General features: G+C 38.3%; 3 protein-coding genes across 5 annotated transcripts; 2 read left to right on the plus strand and 1 right to left on the minus strand.

Annotated features, from left to right (window-relative positions):
* Window positions 1-1502: 1502 nt before the first annotated feature.
* Window positions 1503-14097, minus strand: nploc4 (NPL4 homolog, ubiquitin recognition factor). Its single transcript, XM_055043232.1, has 17 exons — window positions 13881-14097; window positions 13162-13242; window positions 10362-10471; window positions 9684-9923; window positions 9551-9599; window positions 9373-9467; window positions 9160-9283; window positions 8311-8490; window positions 8142-8228; window positions 7585-7656; window positions 7375-7501; window positions 6152-6312; window positions 5961-6032; window positions 5765-5857; window positions 5537-5653; window positions 5163-5265; window positions 1503-4166 (listed from the first exon to the last, which is right to left on the minus strand). The coding sequence occupies exons 1-17, from the start codon at window positions 13893-13895 to the stop codon at window positions 4006-4008; spliced, it is 1887 nt and encodes a 628-aa protein (XP_054899207.1). The 5' UTR covers window positions 13896-14097; the 3' UTR covers window positions 1503-4005.
* Window positions 14098-14656: 559 nt separating this feature from the next.
* Window positions 14657-17974, plus strand: LOC129368309 (zinc finger protein 32-like). 3 transcript variants are annotated; one of them, XM_055043234.1, is made up of 4 exons: window positions 14657-14841; window positions 15215-15257; window positions 15358-15461; window positions 15892-17974. In XM_055043234.1, exons 3-4 carry the CDS (start codon window positions 15368-15370, stop codon window positions 17103-17105), a joined length of 1308 nt encoding a protein of 435 aa, XP_054899209.1. In that variant the 5' UTR covers window positions 14657-14841; window positions 15215-15257; window positions 15358-15367; the 3' UTR covers window positions 17106-17974. The 3 variants fall into 3 exon arrangements, with proteins under 3 accessions (XP_054899209.1, XP_054899210.1, XP_054899211.1); XM_055043235.1 differs by lacking the exon at window positions 15215-15257; XM_055043236.1 differs by lacking the exons at window positions 14657-14841; window positions 15215-15257 and having other exon boundaries at window positions 15271-15461.
* Window positions 17975-18575: 601 nt separating this feature from the next.
* Window positions 18576-24173, plus strand: LOC129368308 (zinc finger protein OZF-like). The gene is made up of 3 exons (XM_055043233.1): window positions 18576-18971; window positions 19065-19279; window positions 21613-24173. The coding sequence occupies exons 2-3, from the start codon at window positions 19162-19164 to the stop codon at window positions 22950-22952; spliced, it is 1458 nt and encodes a 485-aa protein (XP_054899208.1). The 5' UTR covers window positions 18576-18971; window positions 19065-19161; the 3' UTR covers window positions 22953-24173.
* The last annotated feature ends 575 nt before the right edge of the window (window positions 24174-24748 follow it).

Here is a 24748-nt window from a genome sequence, read left to right on the forward strand (position 1 = left end):
GCATGTTTCATTTATATTTCAATGATTTATCTTTGCCTTCACCCTAACGTATCCCCATCCATTGATTCATTTTCAGATTCAAGTTGCCACTCTAAAACATTACTTCAAACTGTAATCTGTCAGGGTTATTAACAATTGCAGGCTCAAGCATATTAGACAACAGTCCATATAATTACCAACGACATCTAAATGTTTAAAACCAATCATAAATATTTGACAAATAGGAATTAATCTGTAAAACTATGCAAGTGTGTTTCTTTTCTGTCATCAGATGTGTTATCAGATTTTACAGTTAAACACCAGTAATTAAAGTTTTTTTTTTAGTTTTTTTTTTTGTTATGGACTTGCCTTCATCGCCGTGATCCAGTCCTGGTTTCTGTTTCTGAGCGACTGCCAGAGTCACGGACAAGACGAGCAAAACTCCAGCCGACTTCATTCCTGTTTGAAACAAAACCTCCTTTAATTTCTGATCATAAAAGTATCAGCCTGGAGATTAAAGTCAGTGTAGAAACTCACTGGAACAATGCCGTGGTCATAAAGAAAACACCTGTTTTAAATCTGGCACACAGGGAGGACCTTCAGTCTCCTCCCCTCCATCAGAACCACAGAGCTTCATGTGGGGGTTTCTGATGGAAGCGTTTGAAGTTTCAGGTCAACATTCCTGTTCTTCATCTGCTGCACATCTGCAGATCAATTCTAATGAATATTCTGAGAGTTAAACGCATCAAACTGATCCTCTGTCCCATTTCGTCTGAGAATTTAGCATCAGACGTTTGACTCATTAGAAAGCAAACAGATTATACTTAATAGATGTTGACTTTTAGAGAACTTGACTCTCAGGCAGTGATTTACTGCTGTAACGGTTCTGCTTTAAAGCTTTTCTTGAATGAATTCCTGGCTGCAGGAATTTGCTCCCATTCAGACAAAACAGCAAAATGACGACAGCAGACGATGAACGATGAGGTCTGGAGCCAATGTTTCATTCAGAATCAGTCCAGTTGAAGCTGGACGAAACACGCTCAGTGATTCATTGATGTTTTTATAAACTGGCCGTTAAATCACTAAGAAACTCACTGGCAAAAAAAGTTATGGAATTGAGGAGAAAACTACATATATTCTGATGATACGTATTAAGAGTATTCAATTTCCTTTCACATTTTGCATTTTATCATGTAACATCCAACTTCAGCATTTAGTTTTTTTACTTTATATGCAGGAACAAACACAAAGTAGGGAATCACTGTAGTTACCTACCACCCCAACTACTGGGCTTAGCAAGTTTCCTGAGGGAAACCTTGAGTACCATACAGAAACATAAACCAACTATAAATGTACTCAGATTTCATCAACAGAAACCTCTTTAAAACTGCTATTTTCCCAGTTGTATATGTTTGTGTTAAAATAAATAAATTATGATCATTTGAGACTCATTTAAACAGATTTGCTTTTACATTTTTGTTCTTCCTCAACAAGCATGAATAAAAAAAAAACATGAACCACACTTCTGATTGTGTACTTTGTTTCTTTTATTGTTTTGCTTCAAATCCAAGTCAACAGCATACAACTTTCAGGGTCCTCGGTCAGCTCAGTGGAAAGTGAGGACGGGCTGCAGCTCCAAGAGCTTGCTTGCTCAGCAAACAGCCCCCAGATTAATACAAAAGGAAAAAGGTCAAAGCCGCCTTAGTGTGACATCAGAGCAATCACACCAAATTAAATCCACACGAGGGGGCAAAAGGAGCAAAAAGCATCAAACTAATCTAAAACTATAAGTATCCTCTTAATTGATGAGGGCAAGTTTACAGATAAGCCCACATCTGATAAATTAGTAAACATGAGCCGCTCGGGACTCGCCCTCTGGGCTAGAGAGAGGTTCACTGAAAACATTCCCAGTTTGGATCTTTACTGGAGTGACGCAGCACACATTCATGAACGAAAATCAAACCAACCTGAAAATCGTTGAGAAAAAAGGGACTGAGTGAGATTCTGGATGCTTCTGCTAGTTTAGCACTGCTGTGATCTGATTGTTTGTCGGAAAATAATCCATCTAATCTTCTCTTTGTTATTTTACAGAGGCACTTTTTAACTCCACACATATTGTTTACCCTTTAAATGGCTTTAAAAGAACAGATGGACACCAAAATGTTGAAGTTGAGCTCAATGTGAGCCTGAAACGCTCAAGAGCACCTGTGGCCAACTTTAAAAAAAAAAAAATCATCTCACTCATATTGGTCCCAAAGTTGTTAAGTCTGTAGGAAAAAGAAACAAATTTCAATCGACGCAAATGCCCAAACTGAATATGTTAAAAAAAGTTAGCTATGATATTTTTAAAAGAGAATTAGTCTGTCTGCTGAATTTACTTTTAATCTGATACAGCAAAAACACAAAATCTTACCAAGTATTTCTGGTTCATTTTCTCGTGCAAATATCTCAGTAAACTTAAAATAAAACTAACTTACAAGTAACTTTTCAGCACAATATCAGAGATTGTCTTAAATAAATAATGTTTTAATATTTATAAAAAAGTACTGTTATATGACGGTGGACCAAGACTTTTTGACTTATGGAAAAAATGTCTTATTTCACTTATAACTAGCACTTTTTAATCAACATTAAGGAATTATTGACTGGACACAAGCTCATATTTCTTGCTGAGAAGTTACTTATGTTTTATGTTATTTCAAGTGTACTAAATGTTTGCACTAGGAACTATATCAAAAATACTTAAATCAGATTTTGTGTTTTTGCAGCGTTTAATTTGTTGCACTTCCTCAATCAAGATAATATGTCTGAGCAGAAGAAGAAAACATAGATTGAATAAATCCACCATTTAAACATTTGCTTAACCTGGTAGAGGTTAAACTGTCAGTTCAGAAAAACGTTTAGGTTTTCTTTAGACAAGCATTCTTCGATAGCTCTGACGTATAACTGATTGAGAGGCCTTTTGGTGCCATTTAATGTTTTAATTTTATGGTTTGATTTCCCCAAAGTCTGCTGAAGGTCTATTATTGGAAGTAGAGTTGGTAGCTTTGAAACGCCAGTGTTTCTTGACCATCACAATCCATCTTGGAAATTTACACCCGAGACAATAGTTTCAGGTCTTTCCTCCTGTGGAGGAAAGTCTTTGAAGTCTCTGTGATGGTTAGAGCATAAAAACAAAGAAGAAGAGGAGGCGGCTCTACTAGGAAGGTGAGCACCAGTTGTTTCTAGAGCACCCCATAGCAAATGGAAATGAAATTAGAAAGTGTCCCGGGATGTTTTTATCAGAACAACCGATTAAATAAGCTACATGTTCTGCTGCTCAAGTTCAAAACCAATACATTTAAAATGAACCGGATCTGCTTTCTGCAATCATTGGAGGCTGCTTCTTAAAACTGGGGACTAAATTTAACACAAAAATATAAAACTCAGAGCTATAAACTCAGCAGCTCATGGCCTGATGAGGTCGAAGCTTTGAGGAGTGATTGTACTGTAAAGGGCTTTCCAGAGACCAAGAGCTGTAAAAGTGTCCGATCAGAAGAATCAAAGTTTAAGTTACACGCTATAATCTGGTAATAAAAAAAAGAAACTCAATTAAATAACAGCATCATCCATCAAAGGTATTTATACACAGCAAGATTTTCCAGAAGTCACTGTGAGAGCAAAAAGAGAGAGAGAGAGAGAGGGGCGGGGGGGGCACTGATGTGAAAAAAGATCTGAAAGTTGGGCTCTTTGCTGTCCTCCTGCATCACAGCAGGTTTTATTTGAGTTATTAGGGGAAATATTTAACAGTTTAGGCCCAAAACAGATAAAAGCTGCTGAAAAGAGGGATAATAAACAAGATTAAATCATGTCTGGTTCAATTTTTCTTTTTATCAGACTTGTGGATGTAAACAAACGCATCCTTCTGCGCCTTCAGCAACAAGGGGAAGACCAAGGCGTCACTGGGAGTTGGACAAAATAACGAAAGAGAGGGTCTGAATCTTGCAACTGGATCTGGTGAAGTTAGGACTCTCAGGGTGGACGTTCTTAACTGCGGGGCAGGCTGCAGATTTCACAGTGCTCTGTGCCGGGCTGGTTCATGAAGGTGCAGTGGAGGCAGGACCACATGGCTGAGGAGGACACCGGCGCCGTGGGGCCGCCCATGGCTTCGTAACCCAGAGAGCTGGATGGCTGCCCGCCCACCGTGCCTGAGGAGGGCAGGAACAGGTTACCATGATGATGCCATGACGCAGAGCGGGCAGGGCACTGATGAGTAAGCGCCAATTACATTTTATGCCAGGAAAATTATGGTTTATAAAAATATGCTAAGTACAAAGTTAATTACTCAGCAACTATCTAAACTGTAATAATATTGTAGCATTTACAGGGTTTGCACACTTTTCTCAACGTAAAATCCAAGCACTTTCAAGGTAAGTTTTCAAACTTTTCCAGCACCACACTTTAGAAATAAAATAGAAATTAACTAAAAAAAATAGACAGTTTCAATTCACTATTATGTGATATAATTTATCACTTTTACTAGTCTTGTGTCTACATCCTACAGCGGGGACAAGGTAAGATTAAAATATAGTAAAATTTTATGTTTTAAAACGTTTCTCTGCCTGGTTAAAGATCAAAACAAACTTAATCAAAAATCCCCTAATTTCAATAATGTTACTTGATGCATAAAATATAAGAAAACCTTTTATGTCATTGAGCAATTGGGAATTAAATGCTTAAACTCAATATGGAAAGAAAGTCACAAACAAAAATAATCAAAAAAAAAAGAAAAGTACATTTTCTAGAATTTATAAAAATATAAATAATTTTGATAATGGTTACTGAAATAAAACAGGACAAGTTTAGTCTGATTTAACTTCAGACACCGAGACAAAAATGTGTCTGTCTTTTCATTAGGCGTATGTAAAGATTTGGTTTTCACTATAAATAACGTTCACCAAATTTATAGGCTAGTTTTAGTGAAACTATAGATTACACTTTATGACAAAAATGTACAGTTTGAATACCAAGCACTTTCAAGGACTTTATACAGAAACCAGGCACTTTCCAAACCTTGAAAACAGTTAATTGAAACTCAAAACATTTTTAAGCGATTTCAAGCCATATGAATAGTGAATTTAACATTAAAAAGGAATGAGTACAAGAGAAAAGAAGCATATTTAGTAAAGGCTGATTCAACTTACTGCAAAGCTGCTCTATGGTGGCCCATTGCTCAGACTTCTTCCAGGTCTGTGCCAGCTCCTCATTGGACGTCTTCACTGCTTCCAGAAGAAGGCCAATACTGTCCTGCAATAAAAATAAAAAACTCATCGTCAGTGATTCAGAACACCAGGCGAAAAAAACTGAGTTTTATGCTCTTCTCTTTGAGTTTCCAGCAGGACATGCAACTGTGATAAAACATTTAACTGCATATTTTCCTAAAGTTTTTCCAAATTATCCTAAAGATGCAAATGGAGTTAATTCCAGATGCCAGAAAAATCTGGCTTCAACTCCACATCACAAAATAAAAACAGCTGGAAAACGGGAGGAGTGATTGGGCGTTGGAGCATCGACTCACCCTCAGAGGCATGACTTCGTTGGTGACGAGGAAGAGGAGCAGATGAAAGTCTGACACGATGTCCAGGAATGACGCGGAGGAGCACTGGGACAGGTACGTGGCTAAACTGTGGAAATCCTGCAAGCGAACATTCAAATTCACTAAGAAGTTTCCTTCTCGGTTTTTTTCCCTTTCATGAGATGAAGTCACCAGACATTAGAAGTGGTTGAGAAAGCAGAAAGCACTCACTTGTGTCTCTCCAAGGATGTCACGGTTTTCAATTGGGAAGCGTTGTGTGGAGGTGAAGGTGTACTGAGGGTCCTTTGGGAAAGTTGTGGTTATCTAAAGAGAATACATTTATTTAAATCATGTTAAAGACTTGCAGTAATATACATAAAACAATAACACAAACACAAAGTGAGAAACAGAAAAGTGTCAAACTCACATCTATGATAAGGTACTCCACAGGAAGAGGTCGCGCTAGAAACGTGACATCGTTCCCAAATTTATCTTTGTCCTGTTGTGTAAAAATAAACAAGAAAAAAGATAAACGGAAATAAATTTACCATCTGAAATAAAACAAATCCTACCAAGTCTTCTGCAGTGGTTTGCTTGGCACCGATTGATGAATCTCACCTTGTAGAAGACGTCTGGTACGTACTGCTCAGGGCTGGACTCCTTGGCGTAGCCGAGCTCAGGAGCGTCTTTGCAGGGCAGCAGACACTCGTCTCTCACAAGAGCCATGCACTGATTGGACACCTGGTAACCTTCAAAGTGGACCTGATTATCTGGACCACCTGCACAAAGAACATGCTTATAAAGACAGGTCTACATTTTCAGAAATGCTACCAAACATTTGTAATTCTCCCTTTTCAAAACCAAGAGATTAAAATTTCCTCAAAGCCAATTTCATACAACAATTTTCTTAATATAACCAAAAATACCAGACCAAAGCCAGCATGTTGCAAAAAGGTTATTCACTCCTCTGTCTAAAAGCTTATTAGCTGTAACTTAGTAAAAAAAAATGTTTTGGATACAGAAAGTGAAGAAAATGTATACACATTGTATCACTGGACACAAAATCTAGGTGATTAGCACGAAGCAGGTTTGTTCCCAGTGGTTCATTCAAACAGATGACAGATGAGTTCACTGCTGGCTCTGGACTAACTTTATTCTACATGTTTTGAGTTAATTCTTTATTCATGATCAAAACACTGTAGTTCAAAGCTATTGAAGGTTGATTTCCACTGGCAAAGTAATTTGTCATTTTAAATTATGCTCTTTTCTAGACGTTTATTACTACTTTAACTTTCTGTGAACAACCAATCGTTAGCTTAGGAAAAGTTCGGTTAAGCAAGTTTATAAAGCAAAACAGAGTGAGACTAAAATGTGTTAAATATGTGAAACAATCAGAACCAACTTTCAGCTTTTATCAGCATAAAGAAGTAGCTAAAAGAGACCAAATGGAAAATGTTGCAGAGGGAGAAGTGAGTCCAAAAGATGACAAAATTACTCAACAGAAGGCTAGAGATGTTTATAAAAAATTTTTAATTGATCTGATCTGCTTATTGAGTCATATCTGACAAGAACAGTGAGAAACTGGGATGAGTCATTTACATTTACAGCATTTTTATAATAGTAAATGGTGAAATCATATTGTGTAAAATGATAAATAATAATCTCTCTCTGACTGACCGAGCGTCAACGTTTCTATAACCTGTAATTAATTAGTAGTAATCCACATATTCACATTTTTTTGTCATACTTAAATGACACAAAGTTGAAAAAATGGTATGATTTATATATTATTCACCACTATTTAAAGGAAAAGTTAAGACGATGAATAAAAATAACCTAACCTGTAGCAACAACGGTCACAAACTTGGATCCAAAGTACCCGTCTCGAGACAGCCTGCAGGGGTTTGAGTGTTGGTTCTGGAAATATCCGGACGTGATGCATTCCTCAGCACTCAGGTAAAAAGAGTCCTGTCGGATGTATGAGAACATTTTGATCAAACAGGAGCACAGCAGCATCAGTCAGACCACCTTTAACTTGGGCCCATTCTCACCTGGTTTCTCGTGTAGCGGACAGTTCCTATCCTTGTGTCCTCAGACAACAGATCAGTGAAAATCCAGCCCACCTACGAAACACAGAGGAGAAACTATAACATTACCTTTGTTTTGGTAAACTAAACTAACAAAAGACATTCAAGTATGAAAATAATCACATTTCTGTTGCATTTTCCAAGTTTGAGCAATATGTTAACAAAGCATTCTCATTGTGCAGATTGACAAACATGAAAAACTGACTCAAGTTACTGACGCAGACAAAAACCATCCACAGCTTCAGTCTACTGAGCTGCATAACAATCCCTCATCCTCAGTGCATAAAGTTAAATCACATTGTGTGCAGGAACTCTGAAATACAAAGGAGATAAACGTTGCAACTGCAGCTTCCCAACACATCAGTCAGGTTTACTGTTTGGAGGAATAAGAATGTGATTCAGCAGGTTTAACTCTTCACTGTTTGAGACATCTTAACCCATTTAGAGAGAGCATAAATCTGCCTTGAGCTCTGAGAGCAACACTTTCAGACACAGACCTGCTGCAGAAAAAACAGACCCACCTTGCAGAGCCCCAGTTTGGCAGCAATTTCATCTACAGCTGCAGCTTTGGGATCCTCCAACAGTTCCAAACTGTTCTGGGTCGCACTCTGAAACAAAACGAAAGCAAAGTTAAACCTACTGAACGGCAAATTAATATAATAGGTTAGATTTATTGGGTGAGACTTTCACCTGCGGGGGCTCATAGATGGCCGCCACCTCGGCTCTGATGCCCAGCGGGATGTCTGTGTGCTCGGTGTACCGGCCGTATAGGTAGCCCATCCTCTGACTGCCTGTTTTCCTCCAGAAGTCCAGGAATCGGTCGGCGATGGTGTGGTTCTCAAACATGATGTTGTCTACATGTCTGTATTTCTGGAAGATACATTCAGAGAAGACAGAATTGCTTTAAGGGTTGCATGTGCAATGTTGTCTGCCTAACATTATTTTAAAGCCTCTCAAAGGTTGGATCTAGTTTTATAATCTGTGAAGTGATGCCATCTTTATACACCCCTCACAGCATTGTGTATCTGCACTGCATTCACTGGGCATAGGAAGATGTTCTCCAGTATCAGCTTTGTATTTGCCAAACGCTATCATACAAAATCTGATCTTCAGTTACATTTCTCTTTTATTTATTGTTTTTTGTTGTTGTTTTTTACATTAAAATACCTTCCAGTTCCAGTGCGAAGGGCTCTGTACAAAATCAAAAAATTATTAGTCTTTAACAAAGCAAACTTTCAATAGAGCAGGCCATCATCTATGTACTACTTGAAAATGATTTAAATGGTTTCAAAACAACATTATAATTTACTGAAACAACTTCTGGGACAATTTATCATCCAGTCCAATTTGTTACTGACAGATTTTACTAGATTACTCATTATTTCTTATGTGTTACTGCTGTTACTGTATTTAATGCATTATTTGCAAACATTTAGATTTAATAAACTTTTAAGATTATTAAGATCTGATCAAGACATCCAGTGATGTTCCATAAAAATGCACAGAGGATTCTTTTTGGCACTGGGTGGGGTGGCGCACCTGTCTGTTCAGAGTGATGGCACTGGGCTGGCACTTGGTGCAGATCCCCTCAGGCCAGGGAGGATGACCCTCACATCCTGACTTTATCTTACAGCTGATGTTCTCCAAAGCTGCAAACTTCCCTCTGTGGGAGATCAGGACAGAGTTGTTCTCTCAAGTGGAGATCATGAACATTTTTTCTGGTAAAATGTAAAAAAAAAAAAAACTTCTCACTTGTCAGCTCCACCGGTCAGCTTGCGAAGGTACGCGTGGAATGACATGTGCTTCACCGGTGGGTCGAGGTGGTTCAGATAGTCTTCGTCAAAAGGCTGGAAAGACCGCATCCTTCAGGGTTAGTCATGTTTACGTTTGATCCCATCAGTTTCAGGAAACTGGTATAAAATTAAATTACCTCTAGCGGTACACAGTGCACACATTTTCCAAGGGCACCGTGACGACATCTGGAAGAAGAGTTAAAATTTATGAAGTTTCCCCATTTCTGCTTTTGGTTTAAATGTTTGCAGCTGGTCGGCTTTCCGTCTTACAGCTGTGGGTCTCTGTTCCTGTAGATCTTGCCGTCTTGTTTGGCCAGATACTGATCGATCTGGTCCTCCTGTACCTGTGGTGCCGAGGAGGACCGAGGGATCAATGAGGACGAAGACGAGGATGAAGAAGAGGACGAGATGGACGGCAGGGATGAAGATGTGTGTGGCGTCGCCGTGTCCATTACCTCCCCTGAAGAAGAAGAGGTTGCAGAGGGGAACAGAAACAACATGTCCCCATGCCTGTAGTGAAAAAAGGGATTAAATAACATTGAAAGTGGGAAAGAATAATAAAAAGAACAGTAACATTTTAAAACATTTTCCGCAACATTCATAAATGTAATTTCATAATAAACAGTGGGTTCCTGTACTTTTTTACTAATGTAAAAATGTAATAAAAATATAAACTCTACAAAGCTTTTTAAAAAGGAAACTAACCTCAATGTGTCAAATTAATGCTCATAAAATAGCCAGACCATGGTTTTATTACTACATTTTACATTTTTAGCTTTCTATTTTTTGAAACCAAATGTATTTCTTCTGAATTGCCTGTAAAACAATTCAGAAGAAAAATAACCGTCAAATTTGTTAATGGTGGCATTTTAGAGGAGAAATCTTTCAATAACTTGAGCTGAACTGAGAGACGCAAACTCTCTCAATCTTCAGTTTCCTTGAACTTACTTGATCTTTAGCAGGTTGAGGGATTTGTTCTGGGACAGAACTTCTCCGGTCTTGTTGCGGTTTATATAAACAGAGAACCCGTTGGAATTGAACCCAAACTCTTTGGCCACCTGTGGGAGACGATAGCTGGTTTTAAATACTTATAAAATGTTCACATTTTTGAAGACCCACCTTCTAAAATGCAGGTATCAAACTCATTTTCATTTTCGCCACATTAAGATCATGAATGACTCAAAGGGCCAGTTGTATTGATAAACCTACCTATTAATACGTTAAAATATTAATAAATAACCATTCCTCAATTTGATGAGCACTTCTTAAAGTTAGAAAATATCTTTTCACACTGATGTTATTTGGCAGAATGCGGATGAAAACAGCTTTGATTTCACTAATGGTAAAACAATATTTAAAACCTAACTGTTATCTTCAGGTTTCTACTGATGCAGGCTTCTGGAGCAAGAGTTCTGGAAACTAAGAATCCCAAGCCACAGGTATCTCTCTGAACCTAACACAACGGCTCTCAATACTTTTATACACCTTGTAATAATACAGGATCATGCAGCTGAAATAACAAGGTTTTTCCTTCTTTGTCATGCAACAATTGCATTGAATTGAACGTTTATTACATTGAGTTTTTGTTTTTTAGGAGGGTTTTTTTTCCACAACATCTTCCACAAATACCAAGATCTCACAGAAAAAGATTTGCTCAACCTTTTTTTTAACATTTTTGTTTAATTTAAAACCCCAAAACAGAAATAGAACAATTTCTTTAAAAAATGACAACAAAATTAAATATTCATCTATATCTTTTTTTCCAAAAGGTCACCCAACATTTTCTGGACAACCTTGCTGCAGACTCTTGCTCAGAGTGTAGAGGGCCACATGAAAACTTATGGTGTGCCAGATTTGGCCTGCGGGCTTTGAGTTTGACACGTTCTACGTGTTTTCTGAACAATAATAAACCATTCCACTAGTTCTGTGAAGGCTAAACATCAGCCACTCATTCAAAGCAGATTAGCAGAGACCTTCCTGGGATGAGAGACACTCAGCTGGTTAATAGTTGCTCCGCTCTAACCCAATCAAGCTACAGGAAGCTCAGAGCGCAGGAGGGCCTGCTGTATATCCTATTACAGGTAGAACAGCAGAAAGTCAGGCGGAGGCCAACTGGATGATGATTATTTAGGAATTACTGAAGCATTCACATTCACAGGTTGGTTTTGTTTTATCTGGCAGCTGATCGGCAGAAATTGAAACCCGTTCCTCCCATCGATCTGAAGGCTACACCGTCCTGCTGCATCCCAGATACATGCATTTTTGATGAGGCGCTGCAGCAACGCTCTGCAACATCTTTCTATTTTTCTATTTTAGATCTATTTTACAAAGCAAATACTTCAAACGGAGCTATAATTGTTCTGCTAGGTGCTTTGGAGAGAAGTTTAAAAAAAGGAAAATGAGAAATAAGCAAACCCAAATTCAGGGCCAAATAAGTCATATCTGAGTCATGTCTGAGATTTTTTTTTTTAAATTGTACAAAAAGCCTGTCCAACCACTGTGATGAGAAGTGTGGAAATATTCAACACACAGAGTGAAAATTTTTTCCCACAAGGTCAGTACTGAGACCCAGAACAGAGCTTAGAGGAGCGGTACAGGATAGACCTGCTATGAGGCTTATTCCTCCAACCATCCTCCACTGTGAAAAGAGAGAAGTGACGAACTGAACGAGGCGACTGTTCACATTAAATCAATATTTGAGAGTGTGGCCAACACGGACTTCGTTCTTCTTCTCTGCTGGTATTGCTAAAACTACAGACAGACTGCAACTCCAAAGCAACGCAAAAGAAAGATCAACGTCATTGTTCACAACTTCTCCTTCTGTTTCTAGTTGAAATTCTACCAGCGAAATTCACTACAATGGGAGACAAATAAAACAGCAGTGAAGACAGATGAGAATCAAGCAGAATTGTGTAGGAAAGTCAAGGCCAGGCTACATGAGATCTGGCTCTGTTGCTTACGTTATCGCCACCCGCTTTACATTTCCAGCTAAACAGTCTGTTTGGAATAAGGTTTCATACTGTGAATTGCATCCTGTCACCAGGCTTTGGATCTTTTATTTGTATTCCTTTTAAACTTGACCACCATGTGAGAGAAGGATTTGAGTAAAACAAGAAGAGAACAGTTGCTGTAAGTTTTCCAGACAAAATCCTCAAATCCTAACAAATCTTGTTGGCATGTTTCATATTTATGTCACGTAACTGTTCAGAGATCATGCTTGTCCGTTTCTTCCTTGGAGAACTTCTTTAAGAATCACCTTGTTAGCGCAAAAGTAACATAATAAGGTTAGATTATTTTTTATAAATTCAATTACACATGTAACAAGCTGATAAACATAACTTTTTAAATTATCCATCCATCCATCTATTTTCTCACACCTCGTAATATCAGCTTGTTACACTCTGTATTATTGAATAAAGAGCAGAAAAGTTATGTTCTACTCACTTTGCTTAGTTAAATCTTAATAAACATAGCAAGTGTTCACTCTTATGTTCAGGTCTATGTTTTGAATCAAGCAAATATTACAACAGGAACCCTGTTAACAGTTGGATTCTTTTGCAGTAAAAGGAGTAATTGTAGTTTATGCTATACATAAATGCAGTTTGGCTGACTGGAAAGAAATGAAGGGTGGTTTAAAATCACACTGGCTTGATGTAAATGAGTAAAAACAAATAAGAGCTCATCTTTTTTTGACTTGGAAGAGCAGAGCACACTACACATGAGATTGTTTTATATCTGCATTCTGTACCTTTTTCAGAAAAGTAGCCGCTGTCTCCCTCTTGGTGGAGGGAATTTTCTTCATCCCATCTGGGGACTGCACCCTGATAATCTGCATAATCAAACATACAGGTTAATTCACTTATTGGTGCAATGGTGATTTTTAAAAAGCATCCACAATTGTTTATGAACTAAAGCCTCCCCCCATGTCAGTTTGTCTCCCCTTGGTCGCCAATAAAGCACAGACTTTAGTCCCCCTCTCTCCCCGTCACTACAGTAGAGTCATAACACTGACTACAATGACAGTGCAAAAAAATCGCGTTAATGCTACTAATGGCCATGAAACCACATGTTGGTCACAAACAAGATATTGTCCTTAAATTTCACTACTTCTGTTTCTGCTAATTTGCGCTGGTTTAATTTAAACCAACAGATCAGTTAGCCTCTTTTAAATCCACCAAGCAGATTCCTGCTAATGTACAACTAAAAGGACTAGATACATAAAAATGTGACTCGTGTGTTTCTATTATAAAAAATATTTATATAAATGTCTCAGTCCTTGAAGTTTTCGTGTAAACAGCGGTCATTTCTTTTACTCGGATGTCCTAAGAGGAGCTATGAGCTAAGTTTAGACAGTGAGCTGAGTAGGCCTCAGCCACTCTGTGCTAACGTTAGCAGACGAAGCTAATTCTGCTGCCTCATCGCTCCGGACGCCAGCCGTTAAACGCACCAAGCCGTCCAGATACTTACAATGTTATCCCCCATGACGCCCGGCTCGGAGCTCCAGGTGGACACCGCTGCGCTGCGACACGGTCACTGCAAAAGTCACGAAGCGTCACTGAATAGCAGTCAGCGAAACTCCATCACACCAGCTCAAACACCGGTGTTACACTCATAAGTGCCCGACGGTTTACGCCAAAACACAGCGTAGCTACGCTTCAGCCGCATCGACGATGCCGCCATCTTGAGCAGGGCAAGTTAGGGCAGTTTGATGTCCTGCTAAATAGCCAGGTCATCATATTTGAACGTGCATTAGGTCTTTCTACTGTCATTAATGTGTAAAAGTTGAAAATTTCTACACCTTTTTATGTCAAAAGTTTATGCTTTCCCGAGTCATACTAAATGTCTGTTTAGTCCATTCATAAGGATGGACTAAACATCCCTATGAATGATGTTTAGTCCATCATTCATAAGGATGTTTATGAATTTATGATTTTAATAAAGGAAAAATCCACACAATATCTTGAGTGTTTCTTGAAAAAAATCAAACCATTTAAATAATTAAAATACATGACCTTACAAATTAGCTATGAGATCAAAATCACACTTCTGCCACTTTTAGTTGAAGTCTTCGAACTGATTACTTATCAGACCATGAACGAATTTCTAATAAAATACATTTTACCCATTAATACATCATTAGAAGGCAATGTTTTAGTTTTTTAAAAAACTGAAAACTGTCGTGTTTATTACGCAGTACAACAGCGTCACACGTAACCCACAAAGCATCGCGAGAACGTCCACCATATTGTTGGAAATGCAACCCTGTAAACATAAAAGGCTGATCTGATGAAAACTGCCAAAACTTGGTGCTGTGAAGACAATTCAAGTCAAAAGGGTATAAGAAATGAAGCAGAGCAAAGTTAAGCGGTGCATACGGATAAAAAGAAGCACGACGGCAAATGTTTGAAAAGAAAATGCCCTTCTCCAGGTGAGTCCAGACACAACCACGCTGACTGACTCAGCCAGAAATCAGAAAACTTCTCTTCATGAATCACATGTTTGAATGCACTCTAAGCAGTTTTACATGATGCATGTTTTCTTTTTCTGTGGAGTCCAGAGGAAGTGCCAGAGTGGGGTGAAGAGGTTCCTTAGGAACATTTCTTTCTGATCAAAAATGTAAAGCAATAAATTATTTAAACTGGACACAAAATAGCTGTACAAACAAAAAGCGTATCTGAAGTTATCATGTCACATATAGTTGGGTAAATAAATAAAATTTATTTACCCGAATCAGAATGTAATTATTAAGAGAAATTGTTGCCCTTTTTTATGCTCACTGTCTTTATTCACATTCACATCAGCCTTTTAAAAGACCCAACCGACCAATCTTCTTGAGATCAATAAGTAAGATTTAAAAAATTTATATTTTTTTGAAGAAAAACAAGTTTCGTTTAAAGTTTACTTGACTCTGGATTAAAATCTCACTTTTCATCCCGTTGCACAGGTAAAAGAAGATGGCCGATGCACAATGTGATAGCAGTGGAATCTCAAAGTCAGCGGAGAGAACGTCTGTGTTTGGCGAAGAAAACACCAGATCTTCACATGAAGGTGACTGTCTTCTGTCTGAGTTGAGCACAAAGCCTTAAGTTGGGTCTTCCTGGGGATCCAGGAGAGTTAAAATAAGCAGCTGCAGAGATGAGCAGTTATGTAAATTTTAATATTTGTAACCTAGCTCACTGTATGACTACCATGCAGCAAAACAGGAAGAGCTGCAGGGTAGATTCTGAAAGCAAATTGTATGCACTTATTTTTCCAGAGATCTGTTTGAATAAAACCAAAGAATTATTCCTCTTAACTCTGTGAATGTTCCTCTTCTTCCACTTCAGCAGGACTAAATGTTTGTATCTTAAACACAACATTCAAATTCAGTCACTCATTATTGATTTAAGCAGCTTATTTATAAAGTTATTATTATGACATAAATACTTCTGTCATCACAAAATCCCAGTTAATCCTCAAATCCATGTGTCTCCTGAAGGTGATCAGCAGATGTTAGTGGTCAAGGAAGAGGTTCCTGATCTGTGGAGCTCTAGTTTGGACCAGCAGAATCCAACGCTGTTCTGGGTGAAGAATGAAGACTGGAACAAGTTGACTGATCCAGATAGAGAGCTGCTTATTGCGAAGAAAGAGCCCGACACCACAGATTTTCCATTCACTGCTGTTACGGTGAAGATTGAAGACAACGATGAGAATCTTCTCTCATCAGAGCGTCGACACATCAAATTGGAAGACAACAGGAAGGCAGAATCTCCAACCAGCTGCTCACATGAACAGATGGGAACAGAAAGTGGCAGAGAGGAGCGCAGAGGACCAGAAGCAGACAGAAATACTGAGTGTTTAAATCCAAACACTGATGAAAATGCTTCCGCCTCTTCAGAGACTGAAGTCAGTGATGAGTATGATGATGATGGATGTGATGACAATCTGTCAGGTTCTGGATCTGAACAGGAAGACAGTGACGAAGACTGGGAGGAGACCAGGACACATCAGGCAGGAGGAAAGTCCTCCAGCCGCTTGGATGACGCAAACCGTTCTAAAACGGAGCAAAATTCAGATTCACACAAAGTCCTCAATGAGAGTAAAGTATTTGTGTGTGACGATTGTGGTAAACCATTTTACTATCTGTATCACCTCAAGCGTCACATGGCCCACCACAAAGGAGAGAAACCATTTCAGTGTGACGAATGCGGTAAAAAGTTCACTTTGAGGGGAAATCTGAACCAACACATGACGATTCATAGAGGAGAAAAACCTTTTGCCTGCAACTTCTGCGACAGACGCTTCAGACTGAGCAGCCTTCTGCAGTCACACGTAGTGACACATTTAGGGGTGAAAGCCTTTACCTGCCAGCATTGTGGAGAAAGATTCTCTCGAGAGGGAGCTTTGAAGAGACATGTTGTACGGCACACCGGCGTGAAACCATTTGCTTGTACTATATGCGATAAACGATTCTACAGAAAGCCCGATTTAAAGTGTCACATGCCGGTTCACTCGAGAGAACAAAGAGTCAACGCTGCACCGAGGAACTTTGCTTGTGACGAATGTGGAAAAAGATTTATCCACAAGTGTCATGTGACCAGACACATGATCACCCACACTAGGGAAAAAAACTTCAGCTGTGACATTTGCAGTTTGATGTTTAAGTGGCAGAGTGCTTTAAAGAGACATGAAAAGAGATTTCACAACCAATAGAAGCTGTTCAGATGTCTTGGCTAGTTAATTAATGTTTATTAGGACGAGCTTAACTGTGGGGGTCTTTTTGCTGAGTGATGATATTATTGCTGAATTAGCTCCAGTGTATGCCGTTAGGTCCCGCACAAGCCTGGTAATACACCATACATTTCACTCATTTAATATTTTTCCACGTCTAAGTAAGACATGGTCTATCGTTTCTACATCTCTTTCACAGAATGAGTATTTATTTATTAAATGAGAGAAACTATTTGCTTGCGGCAGTTGTGACAAATGTTTCAGGCTTCATTGTGATCTCCTCAAACACATGGTCATCCACACAGGGTGGAAACCATTTGGTTGCAGTTATTGTGGAGCTTCATTCACTCAGCAGGGAGTTATGAATAGACACATTAGACAAAACGCATAAGAAACCGTTTTTCTGTGACTGGTGTGATAAGAGGTTTTCTGAAAACTCAGGTCTGAAGCGTTGTATGTCAACTCATTTCAGAGAACAAAGGGTAGCCTCTGGAATAAGAAGGCATCCCTGTAATGAACATGGTAAAATATATACTGGAAAGGCGCATCTTACAGCTCACAGGAGTACCCACTCAGGAGAAAAACATTTCAGCTGCAGTGTTTGTAGTGCGAGTTTTCCATGCTACAATAGCCCGAAGAAACATACAGTCAGAGTCAACAGTCAATAGAAACGGCTCATTTCAGTATTTGTTCAAAAATGTTTTACAATGCACATCTGGACTGGTGTTTGTTCTACTGTATTGTCATGTTTTCTGTCATTTGTACATGTATTCAGTTTGAGTGATGGATTTGAGTTTTCAAACTTTTTGACATAAAGCAATTTCATATTAAAATTTTAGTTTGAAACTTTATTCACGAACTCTTTTTGCTTCATTTGTTGTTTCTGAACATAGAAATGTCACCACCACCTCAAGTCTTTCTCTCGCTTTTTTTTTTAATAATCTTGATCAATTGTTTCAAAAGTTTCGTTGAATTCGACTTTATATTTTGGCTGCTTTTTTCATCATTTCCAACACAGTCCTGATTAAAAAAAAAAAAAAAACAGTGACTGGGTATTGCAGGAACTAACTGATGCCAGAAGATGGCAACAGTGAGACTGACATTTACCAAACAAAAGAGTCAAAAGCAAACAAAATGTATAAATAAAAAACAAAGACGGAAACTTCACCTCAATAGATCCCAGATGATAGTCAATCAAACTAAAATCCTAGATGGGAGTCTGGAAAGAGAATTTAATTTTCATAAGGAAAGGTCTTTGGAGTTTGGATTAGTGTTCGCGACGATGATTGAGAATAACATCAATCTTCTGAGACGGCATAGATATTTGTGAAATCATTTCATTTACGTACTTTTATTATGGAAATGTAATGTTTGAAAGCGGAAGTTGTCATCCGAGTCAGCGCTTTACTCGTCATTCATTGGTCGGTAAGTAGGAAGTTACTGAATGTAAAACTGAAAACTTGACTGGGGAGGTCCAGACAGAAAAAACGACTTATTGTTTGTTGTGGACGTCTCAGTCTGGCTCTCAGAAAGTCTTCATTGAGGACCCTTCCGCAACATTTATTTTTTTTAAATCGCCGGTCATCTGTAGCTGACGCTTCCTATACAGAATGTCTGTAGCCTTTATCAGCAAAGTATTAGCCACCGTGGAGCTAAACCAGCTAATAGGAGGGAGTTAATCAGTGTTTCCAACGTGGAAGCTTGCAGAAGAAGTTTATGGTTTAAAGCTTCACGTTTGTGATAGTATGTGAGGAAGACCACGCCGTTTGCATCGTTTAGCATCGTTGTTCAGGTGAGGATCGAGAGACTGGAGAAAGTTAGAAAGTGGACCCAGAACTGTTGACCAAGGTAGGAGACTTGACACTGCTGCTTCAGCTCTGCTACACTTTCTGTTCTCTCTTAATATAACTCAATCAGATACTGATTGGTGTCTGATTCCAGCTTCAGCAGAAAAACTGAAGATCCAGGTTCTATGGCTGAAACTTGACCTAGGCTGAAGTCAAATACTGTACAAAGGGAAATCCCAGCTCCAGTGAGGATGACTGAGATGATGAAGGTTGAAGCAGATGAACCTGGAGGGTTCAGCTTGGAGTCTCCCATCCCTGCAGCATCCACATCAGAACTGGAGGAGGAAACACAAGACAGCAAAGATCTCAGTAAGTTTTCCGTGATTAAAAACAGCTTTTGAATTGTGGAAAAGAGTATAAACAAACAACATATTCTGAGCCAATAAAATGAAATAAATCTGCAGTTATTCCATCAGTCAATTCAGCACAGGCAGAGTACATTCTGAACAGGTTCATTTCTAACCACTTTGTCACCAAAATAAATGTAAGTTTAATTTTGGCTGTGTTTGTTCAAATAAGAGGATGGAATATAAAGCATACCAATAGGGGGGGGGGAAGACAAAAAAATCATACATACAGCATTACATGCAGTAATCAGGACTGCAGGCTACATTGCGTAGGAGGTGATGCAGGGATCTCACTGGCACTTACCACGTCACAATTTGAATTAAAGCACTTTGTGTTATGTCTTTGTTGAAATTTAGTGTTGAATGATTGCTTGTGGTATAAAGTTTTCAGATAATTGCATTTGTTAAAAAAAAAAACTAACTTTCCTAACTGTTTGGGCCTATGTGAAAAAACTAAGTGTTCCCCTTGTTAAATCAGGAATAAACTGTGATTAACCTCATTGTTTGAATCGCTGTGTTCAGTTTCAGGAAACCCACACAGGCCTGATTACTGCCAGATTTGTAGAAAGAGAAATCTCTTGCACAGGGCCTGTCTGGCAACATGTAGCACAATGCATCATGTCCCAGTCTGAAGAAATTTGTAAGCGGATAGGACACAAAGTAACTGACATCTTTCAGTCTGGAACGGCTTAAAAAGCCATTTCTAAGACTTTGGGACTCCAGGGATCCGGAGAGAAAACATGGAAAAGTGGTTTAGCTTCCCTTGAGAGACCGGCCAAACATAATTACTTCAAGACCACACGATTACTCACCCAGTACCTCACAACCCCAGAACAGCATTTATAACATTGTAGGCCTGTCTTACCTCAATTAAAGTCAGAGTTCATGTTCAAGAAAGACACTCGTAAATCCATAACAGAGTTCCAAGAGAAAATCCACTCTTCACCAAAAACAAGATATTGGCTGGTCTCACAGTGGACAAACAATGTGTATTTTTAAGATTTCCAAGTCATTTGGGGAAGTATTCTTTGAACTGAGACAAAAGGGGAAATTTTAAAACTAATAGAGCACAAATGGTTGACACCAGTTGTTCCCAAGTGTGGCACAACTTATTAGAACTTGAAGGCAGCCACATTTTGACTTTCAGCCAGATTGGTTTTATTGCCTGTTTTCACTTAAAAAAAACAAACAACAAATCATCAATTCTAAACTGCTTTTTGTACACAGATTATCTGTCTGATACTAAATTTATTTACAGACCAAAAGCAAAAACAGAAAATGTATCACTGTAAGTGGTGAGCATTTCTTTACAGCATTTAGCTTGTCGGTAAATGTTGACATGAGATCAAGGTCATTTTTGGCAGATTTTGGATAAGCTCTCTGCTTTTTTTTTTCCTCAGCAGTCATGTTCACTCTCCATTGGATAATTTTTTTTCTTTATCAGCTCACAGACTTTGACCTTGAAACAATTGAGGCCTGACATGCTTTAAATGTTTTTCTGGCTTTTTTTCTGGCCTCTCGATGAGTCATCACTGCGCTCCAGGAGTAATTACGGTAGCCCAGCCAGTCCTGCGAAGGTTCACTGCACATTTTCTCCATTGTGCAGAAATTCTTGGTAACGGCTTTCACTGTAGTTCAGATGCCGTTTTACCCTTTTCCAGACTGATAAGAAATAATCAAAAAAAAATTCTCATGTATTCCAGGTTGTTGTTTTTTTTAGATTTTTATATGTGTTGCTTTTTGATATTTATTTTAGGCTGGATAGAGCCGTCAAACAGGTTTTTGAGTTTTGGTCCTGCAGATCTGGTAATAATCAGGCCTGGGTGTGGTTAGAGAAACTGAACTCAGCTTTCCAAACAGTGTGGTCATTAATCAGAGTCATGTCATGATTCATTCACTCAGGGTGGACAGGTTGGTTTATGCATCTCTATCATTATTTGGAAACAGATTTTGACCTTGACTGAGATTATAATGATATTAAAATATTGATATTAAAATGTGTTTGATCTGAAAAAGAAGAAATCTTATAAATTTTGTAGAAAATCTTTGTACCATCAAGCAGCTGTTTCTGTGGCAATTATTTTATAATAAAAATGGAATAAAATTTGTATCTATTCCGCATGTTTGATGCCTATCTAGATCAAGAACAGAATCACTGATAAAAATTTGTCTCTTGGATAAGTAGTTCTTTACATATCCGAGCGAACCCACCTTTATTAATAAATGCAGATGTTTTTCTCCATTGTTTAATAGTTTGCAGGCAGTTACTGTCAGTGTGTGTTTCTCTGCTCCCAGTCCAGACGGTGGTGATAAAGGAAGAGTTTGTCCATGACTGGAGCTCCAGTTCTGACCAACAGGATTCAGAGACACTCGATATAAAGGAGGAAGAGGAGGAGCTGTGGATCAGCCAGGAGGAAGAGCAACTTGTTGTGAAGATTGAAGATGTAGAAAAATCCCAGATGTGTGAACTTGATGGAATCAAACCTCTTGCCGACAGAGAGACAGAAGCTCCAACCAGCAGCTCTGCTGATCTGTTGGAAACAGATCCTGATGGAGATGACTGTGGAGGAGCAGACACAGACTGGAGCCCAGATCCATTTTGTTCTTTTCAACAAAATGACATGACTGTTCACAAAAGAGGTAAAAAGTCTAAACTGTGTTCTGGCCTTATGGCTCAGATTGAAGTCCATACAGGAGAGAAGCCTTTTGGCTGTGTTTTTTGTGGCAAAAGATTCAAGCATAAAACGTCTGTTAAATTACACATGATGACTCACACTGGAATAAGAGAACATAGCTGTGATCTTTGTGGTAAAGGATTCAAAGAAAAACGTTTTCTTCAGACGCATATGAGACTCCACACCGGAGAGAAGCCGTTTGCATGTAATATTTGTGATAGAAGGTTTCATGCAAAGAAGTTTCTTAAAACTCACCTGGTGGTTCATTCAGAAGAAAAACCCTTTTCCTGTGATATTTGTGGAACAAGATTTAAGATAAAGGAATGTCTTAAAAAGCACATGAGAATCCACACAACAGATAGACCATTTGTTTGTGGTGTTTGCAATAAACGGTTTTCACTGCAAGAGACGCTAAAGAGTCACATGCGGGTTCACACGGGAGAGAAACCGTTTATTTGTAGTGTTTGCAGCAAAGGCTTTTCACGAAAAGAGAGTCTAAAAGGACACATGCGTGTTCATACAGGAGAGAAACCGTTTATTTGTAGTGTTTGTAACAAAGGATTTTCACGACAGGTCTACCTGAGAAAGCATGTGATGGTTCACACAGCACCATTTAGCTGCAGTGACTGTGATAAACTCTTTGTGGATGAAATACAGTTAAAGCGACATGTGAGGCTCCACACAGAGGAGAGGCCGTTTGGGTGTGAAGTCTGTAAAAGCAGGTTTAATCAAAAGCGTCATCTTGAAAATCACATGAAAGGCCATTCGGGAGAAAAACCGTTTGTTTGCAGTGTTTGCAGTAAAGCGTTCTCACAACAGGTATCGCTGAATAGACACATGCGTGTTCACACAAAAGAGAAACCGTTTGTGTGTAGCATTTGCAGTAAAGCATTTTCACAACAAGGGAATCTAAAGAGACATATGAGTGTTCACGAGGGCTGCGACTTGAGTCAGACATGATTTCGTTTTTAGAATTATTGACTAATGTGGGAATATATTCAGAATAACTGCTGGTAGCACACCTACTCCTCTCTTTACCAGTGCATATTTGGCACAATTCTCTCCCCCCAGAAAACCAGTGCATATCTCCCTCATATAAAGTCTTTTGATTCTGAAAACGTTGGCTTATGGAAACGAATTGGCACTTTATAAATAAACTGAATCAAACTCTCTGGCTGCCTTTAAGCATTATTTAATTGTGGTTGTGGAGGTTCTGTCTCACTATAGACCTTTCCACACCAGTGGGCCTTAATTGGAGATAAGTCTTTATATATTATTTAACAGGAGACTCCTGCTGTATATACTAAATAAATGTATTTATAAATGTTCTACCTTTCCAATATTTTGCATATTGGTAATATTTTTCTACTTTTTTGTCAAGATTTTGAGAACAAAGGAGTTTGAAAGTAATAAATGTAAATATCAAGTTGAAAGCAAGTGTTACTTGTATAAAACTGAAAGTGGAACTTTCTTACCAGACTTGCTGGGTAAATTTTATATTTTATTTTAATTGAATAGACCCATTCAGAACCATCCTCTAAAAGTAAATTAAAATGATAGCGCTGTAATTTCTTGGTTGTAACTCTCGAGATATGCCTGAGTTATGTCATTAATCTGTGAACATTTCACTAACAGTCAACAATTTTGCTAATGTTTGAAGCTTCTTCATGTCTGTCACTCCTAAATTGGTGGTGAATTAATTATGTTTTTCACTCATTTGTTTTTAAAGTTACATTTTTTTGGTGCTGCAGATTAATGAAGTCCTACCATTAATATTTTTCTGTCCTTTTTGTTTCGTTATTACGTCGATTTTTTTTGGAGAAGTGTTTAACAACTTACCACTAAACCTTCCCATGCTAAAGTGTAAATAAGTTTTTGTGTGTGTATCTGTGTGTACTTGTATATACAACACACAGAAGACCAATTTTATAATACAATGAAGGGTGCCCATTTGTGGAAAGTGAGGACCTTTTCCTGGTGCAGTGCTAGGAAGAGACAAGACTTGAAGAAAATGACTGTGGCATAAATGCAGTTACTAAAATCAATGGAACTCAATAGAAAGTCCTCAGTTTGCATAGAAGTACAAGTATGTTTGTGTGGTCTGTCCTAAAATTATATGCTGTAAAGTAGTATAAAACAAGCAGTAAAAATGTGTTTTAAATAAATGTATATAAAAGCTTCGATTAGACTGATTTGTATTGTTTTTTTAACTACATATAACCAAAGTGCTGTACAAAAATAAGACAAATTAAACAAAACTTCATGAAATAAAGATAAAGCTTAGTATTTATAAGCTGGACCTATTTCTACTGTAAAGTGACTTACCCTTTCTTATAAACTGGTGTCATATAAATGATTAATTCAATATTTATGTTTATGTTTACAAATGGTAATTTAATAACCAATTTTATTATAAAGATTTGGTCAATTCTGAAAACCTGAAGACTGTAAGAGGAAGTAGTTTTTTGAACCAGAGCTTTACTTGTCATTCATTGGTCAGCATGTAAAGTAACCGGATGTGACAACGCTACATTCGTAGGCTGTAAAACCGTACAAAAAATTAGTGCGTAACTGAGATTGTACACTCTTGACTCGTCCGTTTTTGTGACTATTTCAGTTCTGTTTTAACCCACTGCTGTCGTTTGACCAGCATTTTCTTTACAGAATGTAATTAGACTTCAATAGCAAAGCGACGTGACATTTTCCAGCGGGAAGCTAACGCGGCTAACAGCGGAGACCTAATCTGTGTTTTTCGA

This window comes from Poeciliopsis prolifica, unplaced genomic scaffold, assembly GCF_027474105.1.
Source record: "Poeciliopsis prolifica strain line A6 unplaced genomic scaffold, Auburn_PproV2 SCAFFOLD018, whole genome shotgun sequence".
Lineage (NCBI taxonomy): Eukaryota > Metazoa > Chordata > Actinopteri > Cyprinodontiformes > Poeciliidae > Poeciliopsis > Poeciliopsis prolifica.

What these genes read in the sequence shown, in the direction of transcription:
- nploc4 (XM_055043232.1), bottom strand. An exon ending in CTGACCGGTGGAGCTGACAA is followed by an intron (nt 9,284 to 9,372) that starts GTGAGAAGTTTT and finishes GATCTCCCACAG; the next exon opens with AGGGAAGTTTGCAGCTTTGG. An exon ending in CCATCTATGAGCCCCCGCAG is followed by an intron (nt 8,229 to 8,310) that starts GTGAAAGTCTCA and finishes GTTTTGTTTCAG; the next exon opens with AGTGCGACCCAGAACAGTTT.
- LOC129368309 (XM_055043234.1), top strand. Translation starts at nt 15,368, where the DNA reads ATGGCCGATGCACAATGTGATAGCAGTGGAATCTCAAAGTCAGCGGAG. An exon ending in CACCAGATCTTCACATGAAG is followed by an intron (nt 15,462 to 15,891) that starts GTGACTGTCTTC and finishes TGTCTCCTGAAG; the next exon opens with GTGATCAGCAGATGTTAGTG.
- LOC129368308 (XM_055043233.1), top strand. Translation starts at nt 19,162, where the DNA reads ATGACTGAGATGATGAAGGTTGAAGCAGATGAACCTGGAGGGTTCAGC. An exon ending in ACAAGACAGCAAAGATCTCA is followed by an intron (nt 19,280 to 21,612) that starts GTAAGTTTTCCG and finishes CTCTGCTCCCAG; the next exon opens with TCCAGACGGTGGTGATAAAG.